This window comes from Schistosoma haematobium, chromosome 2 (assembly GCF_000699445.3).
Source record: "Schistosoma haematobium chromosome 2, whole genome shotgun sequence".
NCBI lineage: Eukaryota > Metazoa > Platyhelminthes > Trematoda > Strigeidida > Schistosomatidae > Schistosoma > Schistosoma haematobium.
The window spans coordinates 45,188,623-45,214,626 of record NC_067197.1 but is presented as its reverse complement, the minus strand read 5'-3'; the positions used below and the strand labels follow the sequence as shown (position 1 = coordinate 45,214,626).

The 26,004-nt window shown below is 37.9% G+C and overlaps 1 protein-coding gene across 2 annotated transcripts in view; it reads right to left on the bottom strand.

Annotated features, from left to right (window-relative positions):
• ZMYND8_1 (Protein kinase C-binding protein 1) overlaps positions 1–24,480 on the bottom strand; it is a 65,006-nt gene extending 40,526 nt beyond the window's left edge. Inside the window, exons 1-6 of one of the 2 annotated variants that reach the window (XM_051215351.1) lie at positions 24,440–24,480; positions 20,057–20,176; positions 17,048–17,127; positions 15,012–15,093; positions 9,628–10,457; positions 5,465–5,674 (exon numbers count right to left, since the gene is read on the bottom strand). In XM_051215351.1, the coding sequence (XP_051068564.1) occupies positions 5,465–5,674; positions 9,628–10,457; positions 15,012–15,093; positions 17,048–17,127; positions 20,057–20,165 (1,311 nt within the window). In that variant the 5' untranslated portion in view covers positions 20,166–20,176; positions 24,440–24,480. Of the gene's footprint in view, positions 1–5,464; positions 5,675–9,627; positions 10,458–15,011; positions 15,094–17,047; positions 17,128–20,056 lie in introns of both variants that reach the window. The other variant, XM_051215350.1, reaches the window with a different exon arrangement.
• Positions 24,481–26,004: the final 1,524 nt, after the last annotated feature.

The window sequence follows — 26,004 nt, the reverse complement described above, 5'->3', positions numbered from 1 at the left end:
AAGATCATATTATTCATTTAAACTCTTCTTTGAAATCTAAATGGTTTATATTTAGAGGGGTTATATGACGCGTTTTAAAATTCAGGATTCCTCGGAACTAATGGGGCCGATCGTCGTTCTGGCAAACAGAAGAAAAACTGACATCGGTACGTGGAATGTCCACAAAATGTAGAAGACCGAGAAGTTCGTTCAAAAAGCTTCAGAAACGAAAAGATATAACCCATTGGCTCTTGGAATAAGTAGAAACAACTAGATAAAAGCTAGACAGAAAAGATTAGATCTGGAAGAGGGTCTTCTGTACTCCGATAATAAAGAATAAAATGCTTCGCACACACAGGAGGTTGCATTGATGCAGTTCAAAGAAGCACATAAAGCACTAATAGGATGAGAATCTCATGGATCAAAAACCATCAAAACATCCTTAAAAAGAGGGGATTATAATGAATGTTATCCAGTGCTACGCATCCATCTACAATGGCGATGAAGACGATGATGGTCAGTTTTATGAGAGGCTGCAGACTATCAGGGGGGAATGCTTCAGAAAAGACCTGGTTATCTTGGCGGGGAACCTGGATGTCGAGATCGGTATGGACAGCACATGGTACGAACGCATCATGTGGCGATATGGACTGGGAAAATAGAACAAGAATCGTGAAAGACTGGAAAATCTATGAACTTTCAACACGGTCAAAGTTGGCACCATTTTCCCTTACAAGCGCATAAATAAAGCCTCATAGGTTTCACCGAGCTACACTAAAGAGAACCAGATCGATCACATTTGCATGAAAAAAAATGAGGAAATTCCATGAAGGATGTGAGGATAAAGAGAAAAGCTGATATAGCTTCAGATCACCACCTGATGCTGACCGGGATTAAATTGAAGCTAAAGAAGCACTGGATAACTGGGAAAACAGCATTACAAAGGTCTAATACAGTTTTGTTTCGAGATCATAAAAAACGCGGTGAATTCAAAATAGCTCTCAGTAACAGATTCCAAGCCTTACAAGATCTACTCAAAGAGGAGGAAACCACTATGAAGACCAACCCAAAAAGGGCATGAAGAAGCACTAGCTTCAACATTCCAGGAGGTACTGGAACACATGGAGAACCAGAATAAAGAGTGGATCTTAATTGATACCCTGAGCAAGAGCTAAAACATGAAGAACAAAAGAACAACTGTCAAAAACAGCTGAAGAAAAGCAGAGGAAATAAGGGCACGGGTCGAATACACAGACGCAAACAACGGAGTGAGGAGGAGCATTAGACCCCACCAGTAGAAATACGTCGAAGACATAACAACGACAGTGGAAAATACCGTAAGAAAAGTCAGTATGAAACAACTATACGATACAACGAGGAAACTACCAGGGGAATGCGGTAAACCAGAGCGATAAGTCAAGAATGAAGAAGGCAAATCAATCACTGAGTCTCCAGAACAGCAGAACACGTAGGTAGAACACTTTGAAGAGTCCTTGAACATATCAGCCTCACTGAACCCACCGGAAATCGAAGCAGTACCTATGGATCTTCCTGTAGATGTTACCCCATCAACGATCATATCAAATTGAGAAAACAATAAGTCAAGAAGGCATACCATCTGAAGCATTGAAGTCACATATAGATGTAACTGCAAATATGTTCCATGTTCTCTTCAGAAGAATTAGGTGGGGTAGGACAAGTACTAATAAGATGAGGAATACCTCATCAAGGTACCAAAGAAAGAATCACAGTAATTGTGAGAACTACAAAGGGATCACGCTACCGTCAGTACCAAGCAACGTTTTTACCGGTGTTGTTCAACCGAATGAAAGATTCGAAATCAACAGGCTGGATTTCGTAAGGATCGATAGTATATAGACCATATCGGGATACTATGAATCATTGTTGAGGACCCAGTTGAATGGGACCCATCATCATACATCAACATACTTGACTACGAGAAAGCATTTGACAGGAAACATAGAAACAACGCGTAGAATCTTCTTCGATATTATAGATAACCTGAGATTATCACCATTATATGGAACTCTTATGGGGGACTTGGCTCCAAAGTCGTGGATGAAGGATAACTCATCGATGCATTACGAATGAGGACTAATGCTAATGAGACTGCCTATACTAACCTCTCTTCATTCTTTTGGTGATTGATTGGATCATGTAGACCTCCATATACTAAGGGAAGCACAGAATGCAGAAGACAGCTTGGATGTCATTAGACGATTTGCACTTCACAGAAAACCTTACTCTCCTATCGCATACACACCAACAAATGCAGATGAAGACAGTTGAGTGTAGTAGCATTAGACCTCAACATACGCAATAGAAAAGTAAGATCCTCAAATACAACAATGCGTACACCAACCAAATCACACTTAATGGTGAAGCTTTGAACGAAGTGGAAGCTTTTACGTTCCTGGACAACATTGTCTATAAACAAGGAAGATATGAAGGCACGGACCGATAAAAAGGAGAGCATTCATACGATTGAAGAGTATATGGAACTGCAAAGAACTGTCATCAGAGTCAGGGTTTTCCCAATAAACTTTCAAACAGTTCTATTGCACAGAGGTGAAACTCGGAGAACTACAACTACAATCTCCGGAACAGTAGAGATGTTTATAAACTATTATCTACCCAAAGTACTTCAAACCCAGTGACAAGAGACCATCAGCAGTATCCCACCCCGGGAGAGAACAAACCAGCTGCCAGTTGAGATTAGGAAATGGTGGTGATGTACAGAATGCAATGTGGGGAAACCACTAAACTATCCTACAAGCCAAGCCCTAACCTGGGACTCTAAGTGCTAAAGGAGAAGAGTTAGGCCAAATGAATGAATAGCGCTTGGTAATAACTGGAAAGGAGAGCCGAGGACAAAGGTGCGTGGAGATCTCTGGTAGGCGACAAGTGTCTCAAGACGGGGAGCATGTTTAAGTAGTAAGTAGTACTAATATACAACGTCTAAAACGAGTATTACACTTCAGGAACTCCGTAGCTACAGATATGGCTCAAGCTAATAGCCAATGAAATCATGACTAGAAAAATGTTCTGATCTGTCCATTTCTACCATCATTCCAACTTTTTTGAATGTAGTTATGAAATATTTATCAACGTATTGAAAATTTCCAAATTTTATTTCTTATAGTTTGGGTATATTATTTGACAAGAACGGTGGCTTAGTTGAGCACAACTAGGACACAGATTCGAACAATGTTTTACACACTTTGGTCCATGAAGCGGAGTAATATAGAATCCGATAAATGCCAATCAGTTAAACATAAGCAACGTTTAAACTAGTACATATGCGGATTGGTTAAAGTTGCCACTACAATGAGATGAAATCACCAAGACGAATCTCAAAGAAGTAGAGATGAACACAGTATCAGTAATAGAAAAGATTAGGTACAGATAATACAATTCAAGAAGAATTCATAGAATAAAAATTATAGGATAATTTTAAAACTTAAGATCTAAGGGAAGGTAAAGAGTGAAAGTATTAGTGCCATCGCAATCGATTTTGAGCCATGCCACACAACATATCCCTACTATCGCTTACAACAACCACGCAGACACATGACTATCGATCTCGCCCGCGAACGTTTAACTTCAAGTGCAGTGAGCCGGGAAGCAATGGTGATCAATGTACGATACTGTGTGGCAATCTTCAATTACCTTCGGCAGATAGCTTCACCATAAACACGGTTTAACTTCTCTGGTCGAGGCCTATCTCTGAAACTCTCCTCTCGAAGATAGTCATCAGTGAGTCCATATGTTTAAACATGTACGTTTGTTCAAAGTAATATATATAGTGCAGTCAATGAGGATTAACTGGACCCACACTACGATTTGCTAAACTATTAACATTATCAAATGATATGATCTTAAATAACCAAGGAGTATATTCCTCTCTTTTTTCACATAACTGAATAGAATGTAAAGTTCGAACCAGTTGCAACTTATGATCAAGGATATTAGATGAAAAAGAGAGAACTCGGTCACAATGGCACCGTTCCATTGAGTTTGATGTCATTCCATACATTTCATTCTTCAATCTCATTTGTTCCTTTGAGTCTGTACCTGTAATATTTAGATTTCCATTGCAGTTGAAGATATTTTCTGTTTTGTGTTTTTGAACTTGTTAGATTCCTCTCTTACTATGCGGATGTGATGTGTGACAACTTAAAATAATACATATTACCGCCAAATCCTATATTGATGATGAATGACTAATTGATGGAATAATATGCACGAACGATGTATAGGTGATATATATATTGATGAAAATCGATAAATTGTTGATCAAATAAAAACAAGTAGAGCTTAGAAGGAGATAAAAGCGATAGTATTTACAAGAACATATGATAATACAAAATTGGACAAATGAAAATGAGAAAATTAGATAAGCAAGATGGAACATTGTCCTTGTAGTTAGGCAGGTTGTTACTACTTGCCGATATCTTTAAGTATATGACAGAGGAAGCGAGTCGGTGAACTCACCAACTGATAATTGGTTTTAGAAAAAGTTTCGTGTGACAGGATAGGAAAGTCAATTTATTGAGTACATTCACTTGAACCCCACACTTAGTAGGGTGGAAAGAAAGCAGCTTTTGAAATAATGACCATCCAAGTTAATAACTTTGCTACGTCTTAGCATGACAGCAGTAAATGTTAAAGAGTTATTCTAAATAAGTTCCTCAACTTTTAACAAACTTTAATATTGCTCAAATATACGATATAAATTCCCGTAATAATCATGTAGTTATCATACATATGCATTACTTATAGCCTTTTTGAATGCCAAAACATGTTTTGATAAACAGAGGGTGTAACATTCATTCATGACAACAGATACGAACCAATTGAACTTGGCAACATGGTGAGAATTTATGGATTAAACTATATTAAATCTCATGTACATTGTCCAATTGCCCAAATAGTGAAAAAATATAAGACTAGATTTGAATACATGACATTTAGGTAGAACGACGATCCACATAGGGGAGTTGGGAAACCCTCATTCCAAACCAATCGTGCACATGGGCTCCAGGATCCTAAAGGAACAAATGGTGTATGAACCAATTGTTAGCCACCGGTTACCATGGAACTGCATCTCTTTACGTTGCTCTACTACCTTGTGGATTAGACATGAAGGTTAAAGGCTCCGGGTGTGGCCCCCTAAGAAAACCACCTGCTTCGATCTAGGCACCCTGACAGTATCACAGCCCACACACAAATCAAGTAACTAGTGTGGTGCATATGTATTTGGTACCACTTTGTACCAATATTTATGGGTGTAAATAAATAAACAAAATAAATAAAGTATCTAGTTTATAAAAAGATATGCAACTGAACGTTTTATGCAATGAGACGAGTTCTAGTCATGAATTAAGTAGTCAAGTTACAAAAAATAATGATAAAATGAGTGCGTTCACACATAGAAGAGTTAAAAAAAGGATAGAAATCCTACCCAAGATTGTCTAGATAATCGATCCAAAAGAAAGAATAACATTCGTTTTAATTGATCTTCGGTAATATTACACCATGATTCTAATTGATACAATGAACATTCAGCTAACATAACATCTTGACATTCAGGACAAAGCCATATATCTGGAAAATCTGTTGCACATAAACAAGTTGCATGAAACACTCTTGGACAATAACTACATATAACAACCTAAGTAAATCAGAGGAATTTGAGAAAGAGAGAGAGAAAAAATGAGATAATGGATAAATCTCTATGATATGGAATAATCACTAAGTAACGTTTAACAATAACAATAAGGAACGTAAAATATGATCCTGTTGGAATTTCACACTCTCTAAAACTTCAAACAAAGTGGGTCATAATCAACAAACAGAAAATTCAAAGATGAAATTACTGAAATAGTTAACTATAGAATAAGTGCTGAAATGAAGATTGTTTATCGTAAAGTAAAATTGAACATTTTATATGAAACGAGATACTTCCCCAAACAAAAATCGACAAGCCGTCTTTTGTCAACTTACATGTACGTGCTGAAACATGTACATTGAAAGTATTGAGAGAAGAGTCAGTGTTTGCGTCACCGAGTACGTTCCAAAGAATTGGAGACTGAAAGTTGTATTGGCTGTAAACAGTGTAATTGTTCAGGATTCAACTGATACCGGATATATCATTGATATTCTCCCAATTCTTCAAAATTATCAACAGACATAAAAACACAGTCCCCTCGGACTTCATTTAATCACTGTTTCGCCTCACTCTATGTCTCTTTTTATTGAATCACATCACCAAATGACCTCATATTTGTTTATTCTCAGATATATAGATAGATAAACAGCGTAAGATTTATCCACCAAGTGCTCTGGTACGGCCGAGAGTGGGGAGAGTCCGGTCTCCCTCACGAAATGCTCTCACATAGCTACCCATGTATAGCCTCTGAGAGGAAAGTCCTACACACTGCCTTCTCCTACCAGGGGTGTTGTTTACGAAATTGAGAGGACAAAAAGCGAATGTACGGCGCTTTGACCGGTTTAGTAGACACGAAGAGTCCACCTAGGGGAGTTGAAAAACCCTACTTTTAAACCAATGGTGCACATGGGCTCTAGTATACTGAAGGAACAAATGGCGTATAAACCAATCATTGGTCACTGGCTACCATGGGTATGCATCTCCTTACGATGCTCTACTGCCTTGTGGATCAGACCTTTAGGTCGAAGGCTCGGGTGTGGCTCCCTAAGAAAACCACCTGCTTCGATCTAGGCACCCTGACAGTATCACAGCCCACACACAAATAAAATGAGATTTGTGTGGTGCATATGTATTTGCTACCCCTTTGTACCACTATTTATGTATTCAAATAAATAAATAAATATAAATAGGTATTAGTAGTAATCTTTGTTATTTTAATTCTTTCTGTCATCAATGTCAATTATTCCACATTGTCATGCCTCAATGTTACACATTCATACACATCAATGGTTGTAGGCAACTGATAAGAAACCATGAAATAAAGTGAATTCATATTATTTTATCTCAATTAGTGTTTTGACTTCACTCGAACAGAAGTTAATCAAACAAGATTATATTTTTAGTAAGTTGACATTTTTAAGGAGTATATACTTTGAATAATTTAAGAACAGAATTCAATAGTTCGTCAGCTGAAGTGAATTGGTAGCGTATGTTTACTGGAGACTACGTAGCTGTAGCGTGAATAAGGTAAGCGATGTTGAGAGTGAGTGTGCAGCAGTAACTCAACAACGATATCAGTTGGATTTATAAATACAAGCTGAATGGAAATGTAAACCCTTAAATCCAAACTCAATTGTTTAGAGATACTATATCCACCCTGTGAAATGTATAGATTGCAGTCAAAGCGCAATTTACGACTTAATTTTTTAATCACTGTGAATCGCAGGTCCGAAGCTCGGTTTCTCATTTCAGCCCAAAGAAGAACAAATCATTAAACGTTACAAATTGATACTTCGTTACAGAAAAGACAGATGATGACTATTTATATATAATAGGCTTTAAGACATACATTCAGTATGTAACGGTTAGTGATGCTGGTACTTGTCTGCAGAAAAATCAAACTGTTTAATGCCGTTTAAAACTGACGTTTAGTACTTTAAAAGTCAAATGTTTTATAATGAGAGAGAGATTTTGTGGATATTATAGTAATTTATTCGTTGAATTCATGAGTTCTAGTGAGAAGTTGTGACTAGTGGAGTTCAACTGGGTCAGTTGTGAGATAGTAACTCACTGATGACAATGGTGGACAGTCAGTCAGTCACTCAGTAACAACGTAGAACTTTATACATACGTAAGTATGTACATCAGTTCAAGTTGCCGTACTACATAAGCATAAAGATGCAGTTGTCGATTCAAATCCCATAGTGATAGAGGTAGTAAAAGTATAAGCAGTAATCGGAAACATTTAGCTTTGAAGATATTATTCAAGAAGTATAATCCAGTAAAAAAATTTCGAAAGAGAAAAAAAGGGAACATGAAGAATTCAGAAGATTAGAATTTGAGAGAACACAAAGAGTGGATGCACCTGAGCCATCGCAAACGATTTTGAGCCATGTGTCATTCAACGTCTCTAACCATCGGTTGCTATCATCTCGCGGATCCCAATCAGGTAGTTTACACCTACCAATATGGCTCAGTCCGCTTGTCAGTGACTTAGTGGATTTGTGCCACGTTTTGGTTTGGCCACCTCTAGCTCTCTTCCAACCTACTCCTACACCATAAAACACCACACGTCGAGGCAGTCGGTGCTTAGTCATACGTAACACATGTGTTATGTCCCGACAAGAATAATGAATGGTAATATTTTGGATCCATTTGTGGACCAATACTATACGTATATTTTTATCGAAAAATTGTTATGTAATTAAACTATTCATATTCATATCTCTCTTATCATAAGCTGTATTTTAACCTATGAACTGTTATTGTACGATTTTCCATTCTTGAATTATTCCCTGTCTATTAGTCACTCCATCCTTCATTCACAGCCACATCTGGCTAATTCTTGTGCAAATGTTGTTTCGTATTTTATTGTTACGTTGTGGTTTGTTTGATTGGTATCTACACTCAGTATGTTTGAAATATAATGATTCATATCGCAGAGGCTTGGGTTGGTGTTCTGGACTTGACTGGCTGGGCTAGGCAGGAAGCAGTACCAATCAGGACTCTAGACGGCTCATATGGGTTTACGCATCATTGGTCCGATCGATAAGTCACTGCTCTCTAATCGGCGGTCACAAGTCATGACAACATGTTCAAGCCGTCACAACTGATGAAGCTTCACTACTTCATCAATCGATACGCCAACCTTACCTAGTAACCGTTTCCTAACAACTGCATTACTTACTCCGTGATACCAGGATATACAAGCAACGCTTCGAAGACGCCTAAGATCGAATACTAGTAACCTACGAATATCCTCTACTCTTACCGGCCACGTTTCACTGCCATAAAGTAGGACGGAACGAACTGCTGAGCAGTAAACTCGTCCTTTGGTTGATAGACGGATATCTCGCCTACGCTATAAATGACGCAAGTTGGCAAAAGCTAGTCGAGCCTTCTGTATCCGTGTCGCGATTTCGTCACACACTAGACCACAAGGGCTGATGAGACTTCCAAGATAAGTAAAGCGATCGACACGCTCCACTACTTCACTCCCTATCATTAGTTCGGGTGTCGATGCAACCCAATCCTGAAACAACATTTTGCATTTCGAGAGGGAGAATCGTATCCCAAACATGGTTGCATTGTTACTTAGCGTGGTCAGAAGAGTCTGCATTTTGTTAGCGTCTTCACCAAATAAAACAAGTGAATTTCCTGGATGGTGGCACAACTTCGTAAATTAATTGAAGTTAAACATTAACATTGTTGGATGCCACTCTAACTCAATGATCTAGAGGTTAAGCGTTTGCGCTTGAAACTGATAGATCTTGGATTCATTATCTCGTGAGCCGGGATCATAAATGCACACTAATAAATATTCTTATACTAAGTTTGAAATATTCGTCCAATACTTCCAGATTTTTCATGATCTAGCTTCAATTAAGTATTTTAATTACTAGGTTATCTATCAATCATATAAACAAAACAAATAACTATTATAGAGAAATACTCACTTCACCCGGTTTATGACATATCCAACAATAATCATCTGATTCCATAATTCTACTATTATTATTATTATTATTATTATTATTATTATTATTATTATTATTATTGTTATGTAATGGACTAGTTTCATGCGAAGAGATAGATTCATTTAATTGTATATAATCATTCCGTATACTTTCATTATTCGATAATTGAGGGATCTGTTTTATGGTAGGATTATTATTATTATTTATTATTATTGTTAATTCAGAAGGATGATCATTCATAATTATTGATTCCTTCTTCTTTTTCTTATTCTTTATATTATTATTCTTATTTTTATTATTATCCTTTGTAGACCATGTTATATCATCAACAGTATCTAAGTCTATATATTCATCAGATTCACTATCTGATAGACATTGTGTAAATATTTTTGATGAATTATTCCGAACTCGAATAGAATCAATATTACCGTCATGATGTATTATATTATTATTATTATTATTATTATTATTATTAGTAGTAGTAGTAGTAGTAGTAGTAGTAGTAGTAGTAGTACATGACGTAATATTTAAAAGTGAAGAAGATTCTTTTGGTGACATTATCCGATGAATAGTACTACTATCAGTAATATTAGTAGTATTATCATCAGATAATGAATTATATGATTGTAAAGGATTTGATTGTGATGATAAGTGTTGTAATTGTGATGATAAAGAAGTATAAGAACAAATATCAGAATTGAAATCAATATGAATTGATTGTTTTGATAAGTCATTATTAATGACTGTTATTAATTGAGTTGAATTGTTAGTGTGATCCAATTCTACTGTATTGTTATCACTGGTGTTACCTAAAAGAAAAGAAAATAGATAATTCTTTGGAAAAACATGATTAAAAATGCAAATATCATTACTTTATTAGATTACAATTATATTAAAGATAATTATTTAATCTAATAGTTGAGATCATGAGTTAATTGAAGCTAAACCACCATGGAAAACCTGGAAGCACTGGACGGTTGTTTCGTCCTGGTATAGGACTCCTCAGCAGTATGCATCCACGATCTCGCCTCGTGAAATCCGACACCCAGAACCTATCGATCTCGTGTGCGAACGCTCAACCACTAGACTGATAAACTAGCCGGTATCCAATGGTGTTAATGTACAACATCAACCAATCAACGAAATTGAGCGACACATCCACCATTGTCATCAGTGAGTTACCATCTCACATCAGACCAGGTTGAAACTCCACTGGTCACTGCTTCTCACTAGAACTTCAGGAAATACCTCTTGAAACCAGTCACTAGTGGGCATACGATGATTGTTATCAGAAGCGGTTTTGTGGAGATTTTAGCCATTTTATAATTGAATTCATGAATCAATTGAAGCTAGACCAATATGAAAAACCTAGAATCACTGAACGACCGTTTCGTCTTAGTATAGAACTCCTCAGAAGTGTGCATCCACGATCACGCCTCGTGAAATTCGAACCCAGGACCTATCGATCCCGTGTGCGAACGCTTAACCTCTAGACCATTCAGCTAGCCAGCATCCAATGGTGTTAATATCCAACTAAAACCAATCAACGAAATTGCACCATCGTCCTGGGTTCGAATCCCATGAGGCGGGATCATGGATGTGAATTGCCGAGGATTTCCATATTAGAACGAAACGACCGTCCAATGCATCCAAGTTTTCCACAGTGATCTAGCTTCAACTAACTTGTGAATTCAACGATTACCTTATTGAATTAACAACAATTTTTAAATCTTTTCTCTTTATATTTGATTGAATAAAAAAGCATAGCAAACTGATTTTAACATTTTAACCTTAAAATAATCATAAAAGACGAGTATGTAAATGAACCATAATAAACCCTAGTGATAAAAATTAAATCTATCGATCCTGATAATCTTCTATCCTCTTTATTACAATAGACGATTAGAGAACAAGGACAATACATCTCTTTTATTGGTATAATTCCATCATCTTATAGTATAAAATCTTATGAATCCACTGTGTGAAAATGATACATTATAGTTGGAAACCATTATTTGCATAGAAATCTGTCACTTACAATATATAACTGAATGACAAATGTATAATTCACTAACAATTAGGTTAATACATGTTAATACATAATGAAAGTATATGGATATAATGAATCACAGTAGAACAGCTTTTTAAAATATGCCAAGGCTTAGAGTGTGAGCCCCCTAAGAAAACCCTCTGCTTCGATTTGGATATCTCAGCAGTATTCCAGCCCCCACACAAATCAAATGATTTATGTGGTGCATATCTATTTGGTGACTTCTGGTACCAATGTTAACGTGTTTAAATAAACAAATAATAATAATTCCACCTTTCCTAATTATTTGGACTATATTTAGCAAAAGCATTCTAAATGGTGATTTACTGAGAGTTGGACTAAACAGTACCTATTTATTTATTTATTTATTTGAACACATAAATATTGGTAAAAAGGGGTACCAAATACATATGCGCCACACTAGTCATTTGATTTGTGTGAGGGCTGTGATACTGCTCGGGTGCCCGAACTGAAGCAGGTGGTTTTCCTAGGGGGTCACATCCAGAGCCTTCCACTTAAAGGTCTGATCCACAAGGCAGTGGAGCATCGTAAGGAGATGCAGTCCCATGGTAGCCGGTGACCAATAATTGGTTCGTACGCCATTTGTTCCTTCAAGATCCTGGAGCCCATGTGCACCATTGATTTGGAATCAGGGTTTTTCAACTCCCCTAGGTGGATTCTTCGTGTCTACTAAACCGGTTAGAGCTCCGGATATTCGCTTTCCGTCCTTTTAATTTTGTAAACAACACCCCCGCTACGAGAAAGCAGTGAGTAGGACTTCGCTCGCAGAAGCTATATACGCGTGGCCATGTGAGAGCATTTCGTGAGGGAGACCGGACTCTCCCCACTCTCGGCCGTACCAGGGCACTTGGAAACTGCTACAACTACCACTGAACCGAAAGAAAGCAAACATTATTGGTATTTGTCATTGAGTTAACCATTGTTACACTGATATTTACAGTTATTAAGGCAGTAGTCTAATGAGAATAGATTCAACATACGCACAACATGGTTTAAATTCGTAAGAAAAAAAAAGAATAAATATTGAGTACTAACCCCTTAAACCACTGAGTCAGTCAGTCAACTACAACGTAGGACCAGGCACATATATGCATCGGTCCAAGTTGCCATACCTCATTAACACAACAAGATGGACACCGGATTCATAAAAGTAGTTGCTGCCTTGACGTGGTGGTCGTGCTTGCTAATCGTGATGAACCAATCGAGCTATAATGGCTGGAACAACCGTTTCTCAAGGTGCTACCATGTCAGACAGGTCGGTTGAAGAGCGGTAAGAATAAAAGCAACAAACCCAAGGTCTGAGGGCGAAGTCGTACTGCTGAATGTACAGAGGTGTGACAGCAGTAAGGTGTTTCCTTCAGACAACCAGCATGAAAGCGATGCTGCCTTCCCACAAGGAGGGGTGGGGTTAGAAAAAGTCGACCCTAAAAATGCACACCTCGCCTTATCCCACGGATATCCGTCTCCAGCGGTAAGGTCTCAACAAGTACGGAGCTAACACAAAAATTACCCATAAAATGGTCGTGTGTGGCCGACCTCAAGCAGTTGTCCCTTGGACACTGCCGTCACGCTCCCAGGTCACTAAGACCACCTCTAATCCAATTTCCTTTACAGGTACCTCCAGAAGAACCCTTCCACGGTGTGGGTAACCGCGAAGTGATAACCGCCCTCATACCTCTAACAGCACTCAAGACCACTGTATTCATAATCAACCTCCGTCTTCGCTTCCTTAAACCACTGAACCCTTATTAAATTCGAAACAGATTATTATATAATTTACAAACACATGATTGATATTCCAAATAGGAAAATGGTTATTAATAACTTTATTAATCATGAGCTTTATGCTCAGCAACCCATACAATGATGATCGAATTTCTCTAGTTAGCTTATATAGTTCCTGGACGGTACTCGCTTCGACGGTACGGCCGAGAGTGGGGAGAGTCAGCTCTCCCTCTCGAAATGCTCTCACATGGCCACGCGTATATAGCCTCTGCCAGGGAAGTCCTACTCACTGCTTTCTCGACAAGGGTATGTTGTTTACGAAGTTGAGAAGACGAAAAGTGAATGTCCGGCGCTTTAACCGGATTCCAAACCAATGGTGCACATGGGCTCCAGTATCCTACAGGGACAAATGGCGGATGAACCGACTGTTGGTCACCGGCTTCCATGAGACTGCACCTCCTTATGATGCTCTACTGCCTTGTGGATCAAACCTTCAGGTCGAAGGCTCGGGGAGTGGCCCCCTAAGAAAACCACCTGTTTCGGTTTGGGCAACCGGGCAGTATCACAGCCCTCACACATATCGAATGAAATTTGTGTGGTTCATATGTATTTGGTGCCTCCTTGTACCAATATCTATGTGTTAAAATAAATAAAAACTAAAATTGGAACGATACATAGATGATTGACATGGCCCCTGAGCAAGGATGACAAGCAAAATCGTGAAGCGTTCCATATTTTTGCCCCCAAACGCCCTGGTACGAGCCAGAGTGAGGAGATTTAGCTCTATCTCAAAATGCTCTCAAATGGCCACGTGCACACTGCCACTGTCAGGGAAGTCCTACCCACTACCTCCTCGCCACATCACTGTTGTTTAAGAAATTCAGCGAATGTCCGGAGCTCTAACCGGGTTGGTGGGTATGGAGGATCCACCTAGGGGAATTGGAAAACCCTCATTCCAGACCTACGATGCACATGGGCTCCAGTATCCTGAAGGAACAAATGACGTATGAACCTATCGTTGGTCACCGGCTACCATGGAATTGAATCTTCTCACGTTGCTCCAGTGCCCTATGGATTAGATGTTTAGGTCGAAGGCTCCGAGTGTGACTCCCTAAGAAAACCACTGGCTTCGATTTGGGTACCTGGACAGTATCCCAACCCTCATATAAATCGAATGATTTATGTGGAGTATATCTATTTGGTGACTCATTGTACCAATGTTTATGTGTTTAAATAGATAAATAAACTTAGAGTAAGCTTTTTAAAGCCAAACCACAAAACTCCCTAAACTATAAATTTTAAACTTGTTAGCATTTATTACCATGGGGTATCCTATTGCCTCGAGAAAATACCATTAGATATTCAAAATGTTATCGTTCAAAGATGAACCTTCGAACACTGATAGATAGTTTATAATCCTGGCTACGAATAACATTTCACTCCATTACACTAATCAATAAAACTGAAGTTTTAAATGATTCAATAACAAAGTCATACAGTAACAAATAGTCTAATATTTGCATTTTTTTTAAAAAACAAAGCAACAACAACAACATTGTTTACTTACCTGATTGTGTATTTGCTAAGGGAGGTGTAATATCAATATTATCAGAAGAAACATTGGATTCAAGATGCATTTCTTGTCGAGCCTAGTGAAATATAAGTATTAATGAAACACTTAAATATATACATTCTTATCTAAATCAAACCAATTTTTAAGGTAAATGTTTTGGATTATAAATAAAATTTTAAAGCTTACCAATTTAAATACTACAGGTTGTGAAATCATAGACTAAACACGGACACAGAGAGTCCACCTAGGCGATTTGGAAAACTCTGATACCGGATTGGTGGACATGGTGAGTCCACTAGGGGAGTTGGAAAACCCTGATTCCAAATCAATGGTGCACATGGGCTCCAGTATCCTGAAGGAACAAATGGCGTATGAAACAATTGTTGGCCGCCGGCTACTATGAGACTCCATCTCCTTACGTCGCTCCACTGCCTAGTGGATTAGACCTTTAGATCGAAGCCTCCAGGTGTGGTCCCTTAAGAAAACCACCTGCATTGGTTTGGGCACCCGGGTAGTATCACAGCTCACACATAAATCAAGTGGCTTATGTGACGCATATGTATTTGGTGCCTCCTTGTACCAATATTTGTGTTTTTAAATAAATAAATACAGAAACAAAACTACGCAAATATAAATTCTAGGTATCAGTAAAAAGCGACATTAATAAGTTAATATTATGTGGCAGATGATTTTTTAGTATAACTCTAGAATTGTGTCATTATTGAAATAACCAAACGATAGAGGGTTTTAAAGAACCACATATATATATTCTCAGCATTTAATAGAGTTCCTCTGAGTCATTACTGTTATAGAAATCGTAGAAAATCGACATAACCACCATTACTTCGATAGTCCAAAACAAAGTTTTACTTAAGATTGATATATTATAAGCGAACCGAATGAACATCCTAAACAGTAGCCAACGAAACGAGAGAATTAATTTATGAATGAGCGAATGTATATGCAAGTGAATGAGTAACAGTAATCCGAAACCTAAGCAGTTGAAATGTAAGTAGGTAAGCGGATATTCGTACAAAGACGTTCATATTTAGAAGAGCACATTCAAGAAATTTAATTATACAGAAACACATACAAGTTATCGATAAGATTAAAAATGACACGTCTCTGATAGCCTCATAAGCTAGGCTTAGGTCTAACTAGTTCAAACACGAAACAAGTTTACGTAAGCACAATGCTTCTATAAATGACAACTTTCAAAGCAAAGCGGAAGATAAACAGTAAATACATGGAGCATATAGACTGATTTTTAATTATTATTACCCTAATCTTTCATTCGCAACTTAAAGGGTGAAATGAACAGATGTATTCTAGCCCAATGGTTGGCAGGAAAATATTTAGGATGCACGACTGCTCATGAAGGCAAGTAAACATTATACGGCTTTTTTCCATGTATTTCGAGATTTTATCACCCGATCAACTCAGAAGATTGAATAATAATACTGATGTTAGTTAGTACAAATACTTCTCACCCTACTGTCAACTTATAGACATACGTAAATCAATCTGGACAAATACTTACAGAAAGCAAAAAAGAATCTTAAACATTCTCATGCTATTGTTACATTGGCATCAAACGAAAGAATTTTGTCTTTCACAGTTCACCAAGTACTGGACAAAAATTATCGAGCAGTCTTAAACTAAGGAATAAATGACTCAAAAATGTTATCCAAGTTAATAAACAGTCAGTGGTTCACCGGGTCCGTTGTGAGATAATAACTCAATGATGACAATGGTGGATGTGTCGCTCAGTTTCGTTGATTGGTTGAAGTTGTACATTAACACCATTGGATACCGGCTAGCTCAGTGGTCTAGTGGTTAAGCGTTTGCGCGTGAAATCGATAGGTCTTGGGTTCGGATCTCGCGAGGCGGGATCGTGGATACGCACTGTTGAGGAGTCCCATACTAGGACGAAACAACCGTCCAGTGCTTCCAGGTTTTCCATGGTGGTTTAGCTTCAATTAACTCATGATCTCAACTATTAAAATTAAAAATGATACTTGGATATTTACCATTTTCATTTGTTTCAATCTAGAAATAGCATACAATATAGAGCGACGTTTCCCCGACGATGGTGGTGATGATACTTCAGCTGAAATTTAGAGTGAAACGAATAATTTTGTTTTCAGTTGGATTGTATGGTGGTGGAAAAAAACAAAAGTTTTTTAGGAAAGTTTATGGGAAGAAATTATGAAGTGAATAATACATTATACAATAGACCATTTAACTCAGCTATATGTATACTTTGAATTTTGTAACTGGATCGTATAACTTAGTCGCCAATCGATTACATGGAATTATAATTAGTATTCAAGTTGTAATATACGGTTACTTTTTCTTAGGAATTAATGGATGAATGAGTGAATGAACGAATAGAATACTGATGACCAATGAATGATATTATGTAGCCAGCTGATAACTGCTCAATAACATACCAAGTATCAAAATAAATAAGTCAGTTAAAACATAAGAGAATGGAAGATATGGATTTTGTAGGTTGGTGAAAGTAAGAACTAGTCGTGCTAATGAGTTATGGTACATATGCGCCTGGTCCTACGACGTAGCTGACTGACTGAAGAACTCGTTATTAGGCTTAATTCTTTCATGGTAAATCATATACATTATTATTGTTATCAGTATAGAGTTGTGGAAATTATTATGTTTTTGATTGAGATCATGAACCGTGGATTGGTTGAGGTTAGACATTAACATAGTTGGATGCTTGAACAGTGGTCTCGAGGTTAGGCGTTTGCGTGAGAGACCGAAAGACTCAGGTTCGAATCCCGCAGGCGAAATCGTGGATACACACTGCTGAAGATTCCTACAATAGTACGAAACGGCTGTCAAGTGGTTCCAGGTTTTCAATGGTGGTCTAAAATCAATCGCTTCATGATCTCGATCAAAAATACAGTATTATTATTATTATTCAGCAAATACCTCAGTAGCACCTTTTTCAGGAATTTCATTTGAAACACTGAAACAAAAATGAAAACTTTATGGGAAAAAATTTAACAACTGCTTTCAATGTGTACACTTATACAACTAAACAACAGAGCAGGATGAACCAGCAATCTAAATATTAACATAAGTAAATGGAAGAAAAAGATTATTGAATATGCTCCCAAATGCCCTGGTGCAGCTGACAGTGAGGAGAGTCACCTCTCCCTCTTGAAATGCTTTCAAGTGGCCACGTGCATACAACCACTACCAAGGAAGTCCTATTCACTACCTCCTCTCAGCATTACTGATGCTTACGAAATTGAGGACGAAAAACGAATGTCGGGCACCTTAAATGGGTTGGTGGACAGAGAGGATCCATCTAAGGGAGTTAGTAAACGCTGATTCCGAATCAGTGGTGCACACGGGCTCCAGTATCCTGAAGGAACAAATGGCGTATAAGCCAATTATTGGTCACTGGCTACCATGAAACTGCATCTCCTAACGTTGCTCCACTGCCTTGTGGATCAGACCTTTAAGTCGATGGTTCCGAGTGTGGCCTCCTAAGAAAATCACCTGGTTCGGTCTGGGCACCTGGACAGTATCCCAGCCGACGCACAAATCAAGTGACTTGCGTGGAGTATATCTACTTGGTGCCTCCTTGTACCAAAGTTAATGTGTTTAAATAAATGAATGAATAAAATTATTGAATATTCATTCACCTAATATATTCCATGAAAATTGCTCACCAAAGAATATGATCTGGTGTGCAGTAGAATAATACACTAAGTATGATTTCAAAAAAGAAATAATAATTGTGTTTTATCTACTACTAATTCTTCAAAATACTATGTATTGGTCTGCTGACTATTATTATTATTAGTAGTATTATTATTATTATTATTATTATTAGTATTAGTATTAGTATTATTATTATTATTATTATTATTATTATTATTATTATTATTATTATTATTATTTGAACATAATGATATTGGTACAAGGAGGCACCAAATAATCTCATTCGATATGTGTGAGGGCTTTGATACTGCCCGGTCGCCCAAACCGAAGCAGGTGGTTTTCTTAGAGGGTCACATCCAGAGCCTTCCACCTAAAGGTCTGACCCACAAGGCAGTGGAGCATCGTAAGGAGATGCAGTCACATGGTAGCCGGTGACCAATAATTGGTTCATACGCCATTTGTTCCTTCAGGATACTGGAGCCCATGTGCATCATTGGTTTAAAATCAGGGTTTTCCAACTCCCCTAAGTGGACTCGTCATGTCCGCCAACCCAGTTAAAGCGCCGGACATTCACTTTTCGTCTTCTCAACTTCGTAAACAACATACCCTTGTCGAGAAAGCAGTGAGTAGGACTTCCCTGGCAGAGGCTATATACGCGTGGCCATGTGAGAGCATTTCGAGAGAGAGAGAGAGAGAGAGAGAGCGGACTCTCCCCACCCACAACCGTACCAGGGCACTTGGGGGCTGCTGACTAGTGAATAAAAATATGACATCTCATTTTAACTACAATAACGGTGAGACTATAATTTATAGACGATCTTTGAGTAATACTAGAGTGAACTTGAGTGTCCACATAATAACTAAGACTAAATGAAGATTATAAACCAATGTGTGAGGAATTAGAATTATGATTTACAGTTGATGGTTAAGGTTAGGAAATAGATTTTAGGTTTTCATCACAAACTGACATCAGTTATAATGCCAAAACTCTATTTAGACAAAAAGATGCATAAATTTCACACCAAAACCCGAGACCTGTTATCTTATATCTGATTGATTCATTCATAAATTGTAGTCTCACCCTTATAATTAATGAACAAACATGAGATCTTCCTCATGCTCCAATCTGTCAATTATATTTTCATTATTATTATTATTTATTTATTTTCCCCTGAAACAAATTGAAAACTATGGTTCAATAAACTTAAGGATCAAGTAAATAAGCTGCCACAGTAGCCCAACTAGTCTATAACATTCTAGTAAACATGATTGATAAGTTTTTTGAACATAAAGAATAAACAGAATAAAAACCTGAAGATAATAAATATTAATCTAGTACTTACGTATTGATGGAAGTGATGACATATGTGAGATATTTAACTTGTTTGTCATGGTTGATTCAGTATTCAGTATATTTTGATTATCCATTAAATGTTGAAATGAAAGATCCATTAACAATCATTCTATTATTTTTTTAAAAAAACAGTGATAAGCAAAGAGTTTCTTTTCAATTTACAATTATCAAACATGTATATTAATTAAGATGGATAACCATCTTGAAATAACTAGCACATTTCAATTAAACAGTCTCAAGTAATGAGAAAAGATTAGTTTAGGGACATGAATGTAAATAAGTGGGTCATTGGTTTGTTTATTTATTATTTACTTAAATAAATATTGGTGCAAGGAGGCACCAAGTAGATATACTCCACACAAGTCACTTGATTTGTGTGTCGGCTGGGATACTGTCCAGGTGCCCAGACCGAACCAGGTGATTTTCTTAGGAGGCCACACTCGGAGCCATTGACTTAAAGGTAGTGGAGCAACCTGAGGAGATGCAGTCACATGGTAACCGGTGACCAATGATTGGTTTATACGCCATTTGTTCCTTCAGGATACTGGAGCCCATGTGCACCATTGGTTTAAAATCAGGGTTTTCCAATTCCACTAATTGGATTCTCCGTGTCCACTAACCCGGTTAGAGCGCCGGGCATTTGCTTTTCGTTCTCTCAATTTCGTAAACAACACCCCCTTGTCGAGAAAGCAATGAGCAGGACTTCCTTGTCAGTGGCTGTATACACGTGACTATCTGGGAGTATGTCGAGAGGGAGTGCTAACTCACCCCACCCTCAACCGTACCAGGGCATTTAGGGACCCAAGACTGAGAGTGAAATCATCAGGACCCTATCCTGTTAACACAGTAATTCTAATTAGCATCCATATAATAAGTGTTTCTCATAATCTAGCATAATAAAATTAAACACTGCCACTTGATATCTGCCATCTGAACTGATTAGACGTGTAGCTGAGTCAATATTACTAATTCAATTATTCTGGCATGTGTTCTGATAGTTTTACCTCGGTGTGCTAACATAGTGTGAGAACTTCAACCAATGTACTAGGTCGTATGCTGCTTATGACTGACTTAATTGAAATTATGAGATCAATGATGTTGAAGTGTGGGAATCAAAACTTTCAATAGTATGCAATCCGGATAACATTCGGTTACGATTTTTCACTGACGTAGGAATTAAAATCATAAAGAACTATCAGGAGACAAACAGTATGCAAACTGTAGCAAAAATCTTAGTCTTTATATTTGATTAAAATTATACGGTGTAAAACAGTAATAAAGTCTAACATAATGGGAGCATTGATTTTGTAACGGTATAAAATATATAGTTATGGGCCAGATACCCAGGCTCCATAAAACTGACTCGATATATTACGAAAACAAAATGAAGAGTAGTGAATTTCCCAGACGAACAAATCTCAAGGCTATCAAAAACCTAATTAATAATGTAGTCCATCTTCCAGAATCAGGTAGTAGATTTTAACGCTGTTTTGTCTATTTTAGTTTAGGTACCCTAAGAGTATCAATGGACCACGCCAAATCATGAAATACAGAGCTGGGAACAGAAAATCTGAGCCTGATTGCTGTATTAAATTTACAATATACTAAAAGACCGAGTAGTCACTAAATATGTACAGGAACTGAGACGATCGTTTCAAAGTACCTAGCATACTTAAACTGAACAGTCTCGATTAGTGAAGTTTTATTTAGGGACCTAGTTAACAACCTGTGGGTCATTAGTATACGTTTTGCTTATCCAGTCAAGTTTTAGGCAGTTAAGTATCAGTAACAACATTCATACAATATATGCTTTTTATAGTCGGACACAAATATATACAGTTACTGAGAGGCACTATTTACTCATTTACGGTCATTAAATTACTACCATGCAAATGCTTAGAAACCACTGAAAATGAGCTGAGTTTATTCTTACTGGAAACGCTCATTTGGCAGTGTCAGTGAAGCCTATACGAGAAATTATACCTAACATGAGACTTGGTTTTGTACCAAACTAACATTTAATACGTCCGTTGTGATTTCTCAAGACAAACATTGATGGCTGGATAGATTCATACAGTGAATAAATACTTAAGTACCACTGAATTTAACGGACAAGAACCAGTGTTTTTAACGTGTTATGGTCGCCGACCGTTGCTGATACCTTGACGTGGTAGTCGTGCTTGTCTATCGCAATGAAGCAATCGAGCTATACTATCTAAAACATTCGTTCCTCAATGTCCTACCATGCCTGACAGGTCGGTCGAATGACGGTCAGACAAAAAGCAGCAAACCCAAGGTCTGAGGGCAAAGCCGTACTGCTGACTGTCAGTAAGGTGTTTCCTTCAGCCAGCCAGCATAACAGCGATGCTGCCTTCCCACAAAGTGGTGGGGTTAGAAAGGGTCGACCTCATGAGTTTCGGTCTCCAGCGGTAAGGTCTCAACAAGTACGAAGCTAAAATAAAAATTAACCACAAAAAAGTACTCAAGATCACTGTATTCTTAAACAATTTCCTCCCACAATGTCTATTATTCCCGCTACTTCAACTATCAACTCAAGTGTCACCATAGCCAACGATTCTAGTGCGCAAAATACTGTCCCAGGTCTACTGAAACCTCGCTCCAAACTACACATTGGAGCCTCCAACGTACGCACCCTATGTCAAATCAGTCAGTAGGCTTTCCTGGCTAAAAACCTAGAATCTCGTATCATTGATGTATGCTGTCTCCGAAACATGCATACAGGATCCCAGTGTGGTCATTCACTTGACCTAACCTCGGCAAAACGGAGAGCCAACGAGATACACCCTCCGTGTATCTGGTGACCCGACGGCCAGTTCTCGTGAACTGGCAGATGTGGACATAGCACTAAGCATGAGGGCGGAACAAGCACTGTTAAAGTAGATCCCCGTCAACAGTTGTTTATGTGCTGTTCGGCTAAACGGCTCCATAAGAACTCGGAAGGATAGGGGCAAACATCGTTGCCTTTTCGTCGTTTCTGCATACGCTCCCACTGACTGCAGTCTGGATGAAGTGAAAGATGAATTTTACAGAAAGCTGTCTGAACTTCTTCAGAAAGCCAAACGCTCAGACATAGTACTCGTAGCACGTGGGTAGCTTAAACCAAACAAAAAGACATTTAGGTGGGTATTTTAGTATTTCGACTCAGCGAACAGATAATGGTGATCGTCTGCAGCAACTGTGCTCAGACAATCGTTTATTTTTAGCAAACACTAATTTTAAGCATAAGGAGAGACATCGACTAACATGGAGACGCCCTGCACCAAAACAACAATGGGTTCAGATAGACTATATTGCCATTAGTCAACGTTGGGGAGGCTCGGTAGAAGACTGCCGCTCGCCCTGGAGTATATGTTTGGACGCTGACCGTTGTTATATAAGAAACATGATGTTATATGTCTTAAAAAATCAGTAATACAAATGCGGAGTTGTGAATGAGATAAAACAGCTTAATATAAACGAACATAAGATAGTCGAATCCTAATACAAACGGAAACACACTTTCACAAACATCTCTACACAGAGATACACTTGAGAAAAGGTACGAAGTCGAACATAACAAAGCACTGGATTTTCAAATTTTTTCAACCGACATTAACTGAAACCTCACAAACAACCAATAAAGGGGATATTCTGCTAAAAAAAAATTAGAGGATACGCAGCATGAAGTCTCTTTATTTGCCTTTCATGGGGAAATAATGCGATATTTCACCCGTTTGGCGCTCTATGTTTGAGATGTCGATAAATCGTCAACTTTCCATCTAAATAGGATATCTACCTTTCGGAATTGCATTTCAAGACACGACTGCTACCTGAGTCAATAGCCATAAATACTGTACACGTAATTTCACGTAATCATGTTTTAAAATCGCACGTTAAGACATGTAAGTGATTCATGTAGGATACAAGATAATAGTAAGCTTTTGACCAACACTCAATAACTAACATCAAACAATTTTGACGTCCAGCCCACTAAATATACCATCTGAATATCTAAAACCCCAACTCCATCGACTATATTAGGTGTTCTCTTAGTCACATATGACTATAATTATAGTCCACTTAAGTTTACTCGCATAGTTGTATACTGTGGACACATTTCAGACCACATGAAAAATACAGAAGCGTTCGAACTTGGTCGTATACTAATGGCGGTTAATTATATAATCAATATTTTATTATATTATGATTCTATTACTACCACACACGACACCTGATACTTTACACCAACATTCTAAGCTAAGGCATGATCAGAATTGCGTTAAACTGACTGTAAATTAGATCATGGCCTGGCAATATATCATTCGATTGTTAGTGACCTGAAATTCAACGTGAGATGTAACCCCTAACTCACAGTTAAATGCAAAGGAATCACTACTGAGCGTGAATTCGAAGATGTCTAACCAAATATAACCTTGATGACCTACAAAAATAAACAAAGAAGTTATTTAAAAGGTAGGATGTTTTTAATAATGAGCATATGACTTACTTGATATTTAAGATTTCGATTTTGTGTTTTAACATCCTAATCAAACGGATTAACGTGTTGTGCTCACAAGTGAGCGTAAATTCTACCTCTCTACATCCCTTCACGTAGCAACTTCTCGACGATCTGGTTCGGTAGAACTTGCATCCTGATATTTGGGAACGGCTACGGGCTCTTAGAATTTTCACTGATGCATGTCTGACTAGTCTGCCTTCTTGGGATCTGATATGGATGTTAAGACCGCATTTTGTGTTGAACCACCAGTAGTGAACTACAATTTGTAGCCAACCTTTTATTTTTACCCACTTTTCCGCCCATCCATGTATAACCACTAACAAGCGCAATATTTGCTGTACTGACAGTAAACAATTTATATGCACCAAATTTATTTTTACTGATGTTTTTCTCACCGAATTGAATTGTTCATTTTCATTATTTATCTGTGCCTGCTAGTGTTTATGTGCATGAGGGCAAATAAATTTGCACGATAAATAGCCCTGTAAGCCTACAGCATTGATGCTGACCTCACAGGTTTAACTCAACACAGTCCAGCGTAAGACGCGTGGTCAAGCATCTAGGTCAAGTCGCCATTGCGTACCTTGTGCTACATATCCCTATCAACAAACAGCAAGCACAGATCAAACACATATAAATATACGGCATACCTTCTCAATATATCTTTGAACTTCCTCAATCCTAACTTTTAGTTTACCTGGTCTTGAAATCCACAATCATGAAGGTTTTGGCAAATGCGTGATCAATCTCCCCATACCAGTGACATCTCTGGGTTTTAAATATGAACATTTTTCCCCATCCATTTCATGTGTTGTGTAATGGCAAGCTACCACAACCACCTCGAGAGCCTCAAATCCCTGTACAGTGAAGGGGAAACATACGTTCAACAGTTGAAGAGCTACTGTAACTTATAATGATGATAATTTATTCCCAAATGACAGTAACTCACACCGGGCATGCCAGTGTACAGGGGAAGTTTAAGTGTTACAAGTGCTTCAGGACTTACTGTAAATAGTTAATTATTCTGCTAGATATCTCACAAGTCATACTAGCCATAAATACAGGAGCAAAAGCTAGTGAACATAAGTTTACTTGTTTATTTAAACATAAATATTAGTTTAAGGAGACGCCAAACACATATGTAGCACACTTCACTCGATTTATGTGACGGCTCTGATACTGCCTGTGCGCCCAAATCAAATCAGGTGGTTTACTTGAGGAGCCACACTCTGAGCCTTTGACCTGAAGGTCGAATCCACAAGGCAGTGGAGCAACGTTAGGAGATGCAGTTCAATTGTAGCCGGTAACTAACATCATGTTCATATGCCATTTGTTCCCCAGTATACTGGAGTCCGTGTCCACCATTGGTTTAAAATCAGGGTTTTCCAACTCCTCCACGTGAACATTCGTCTTACGTC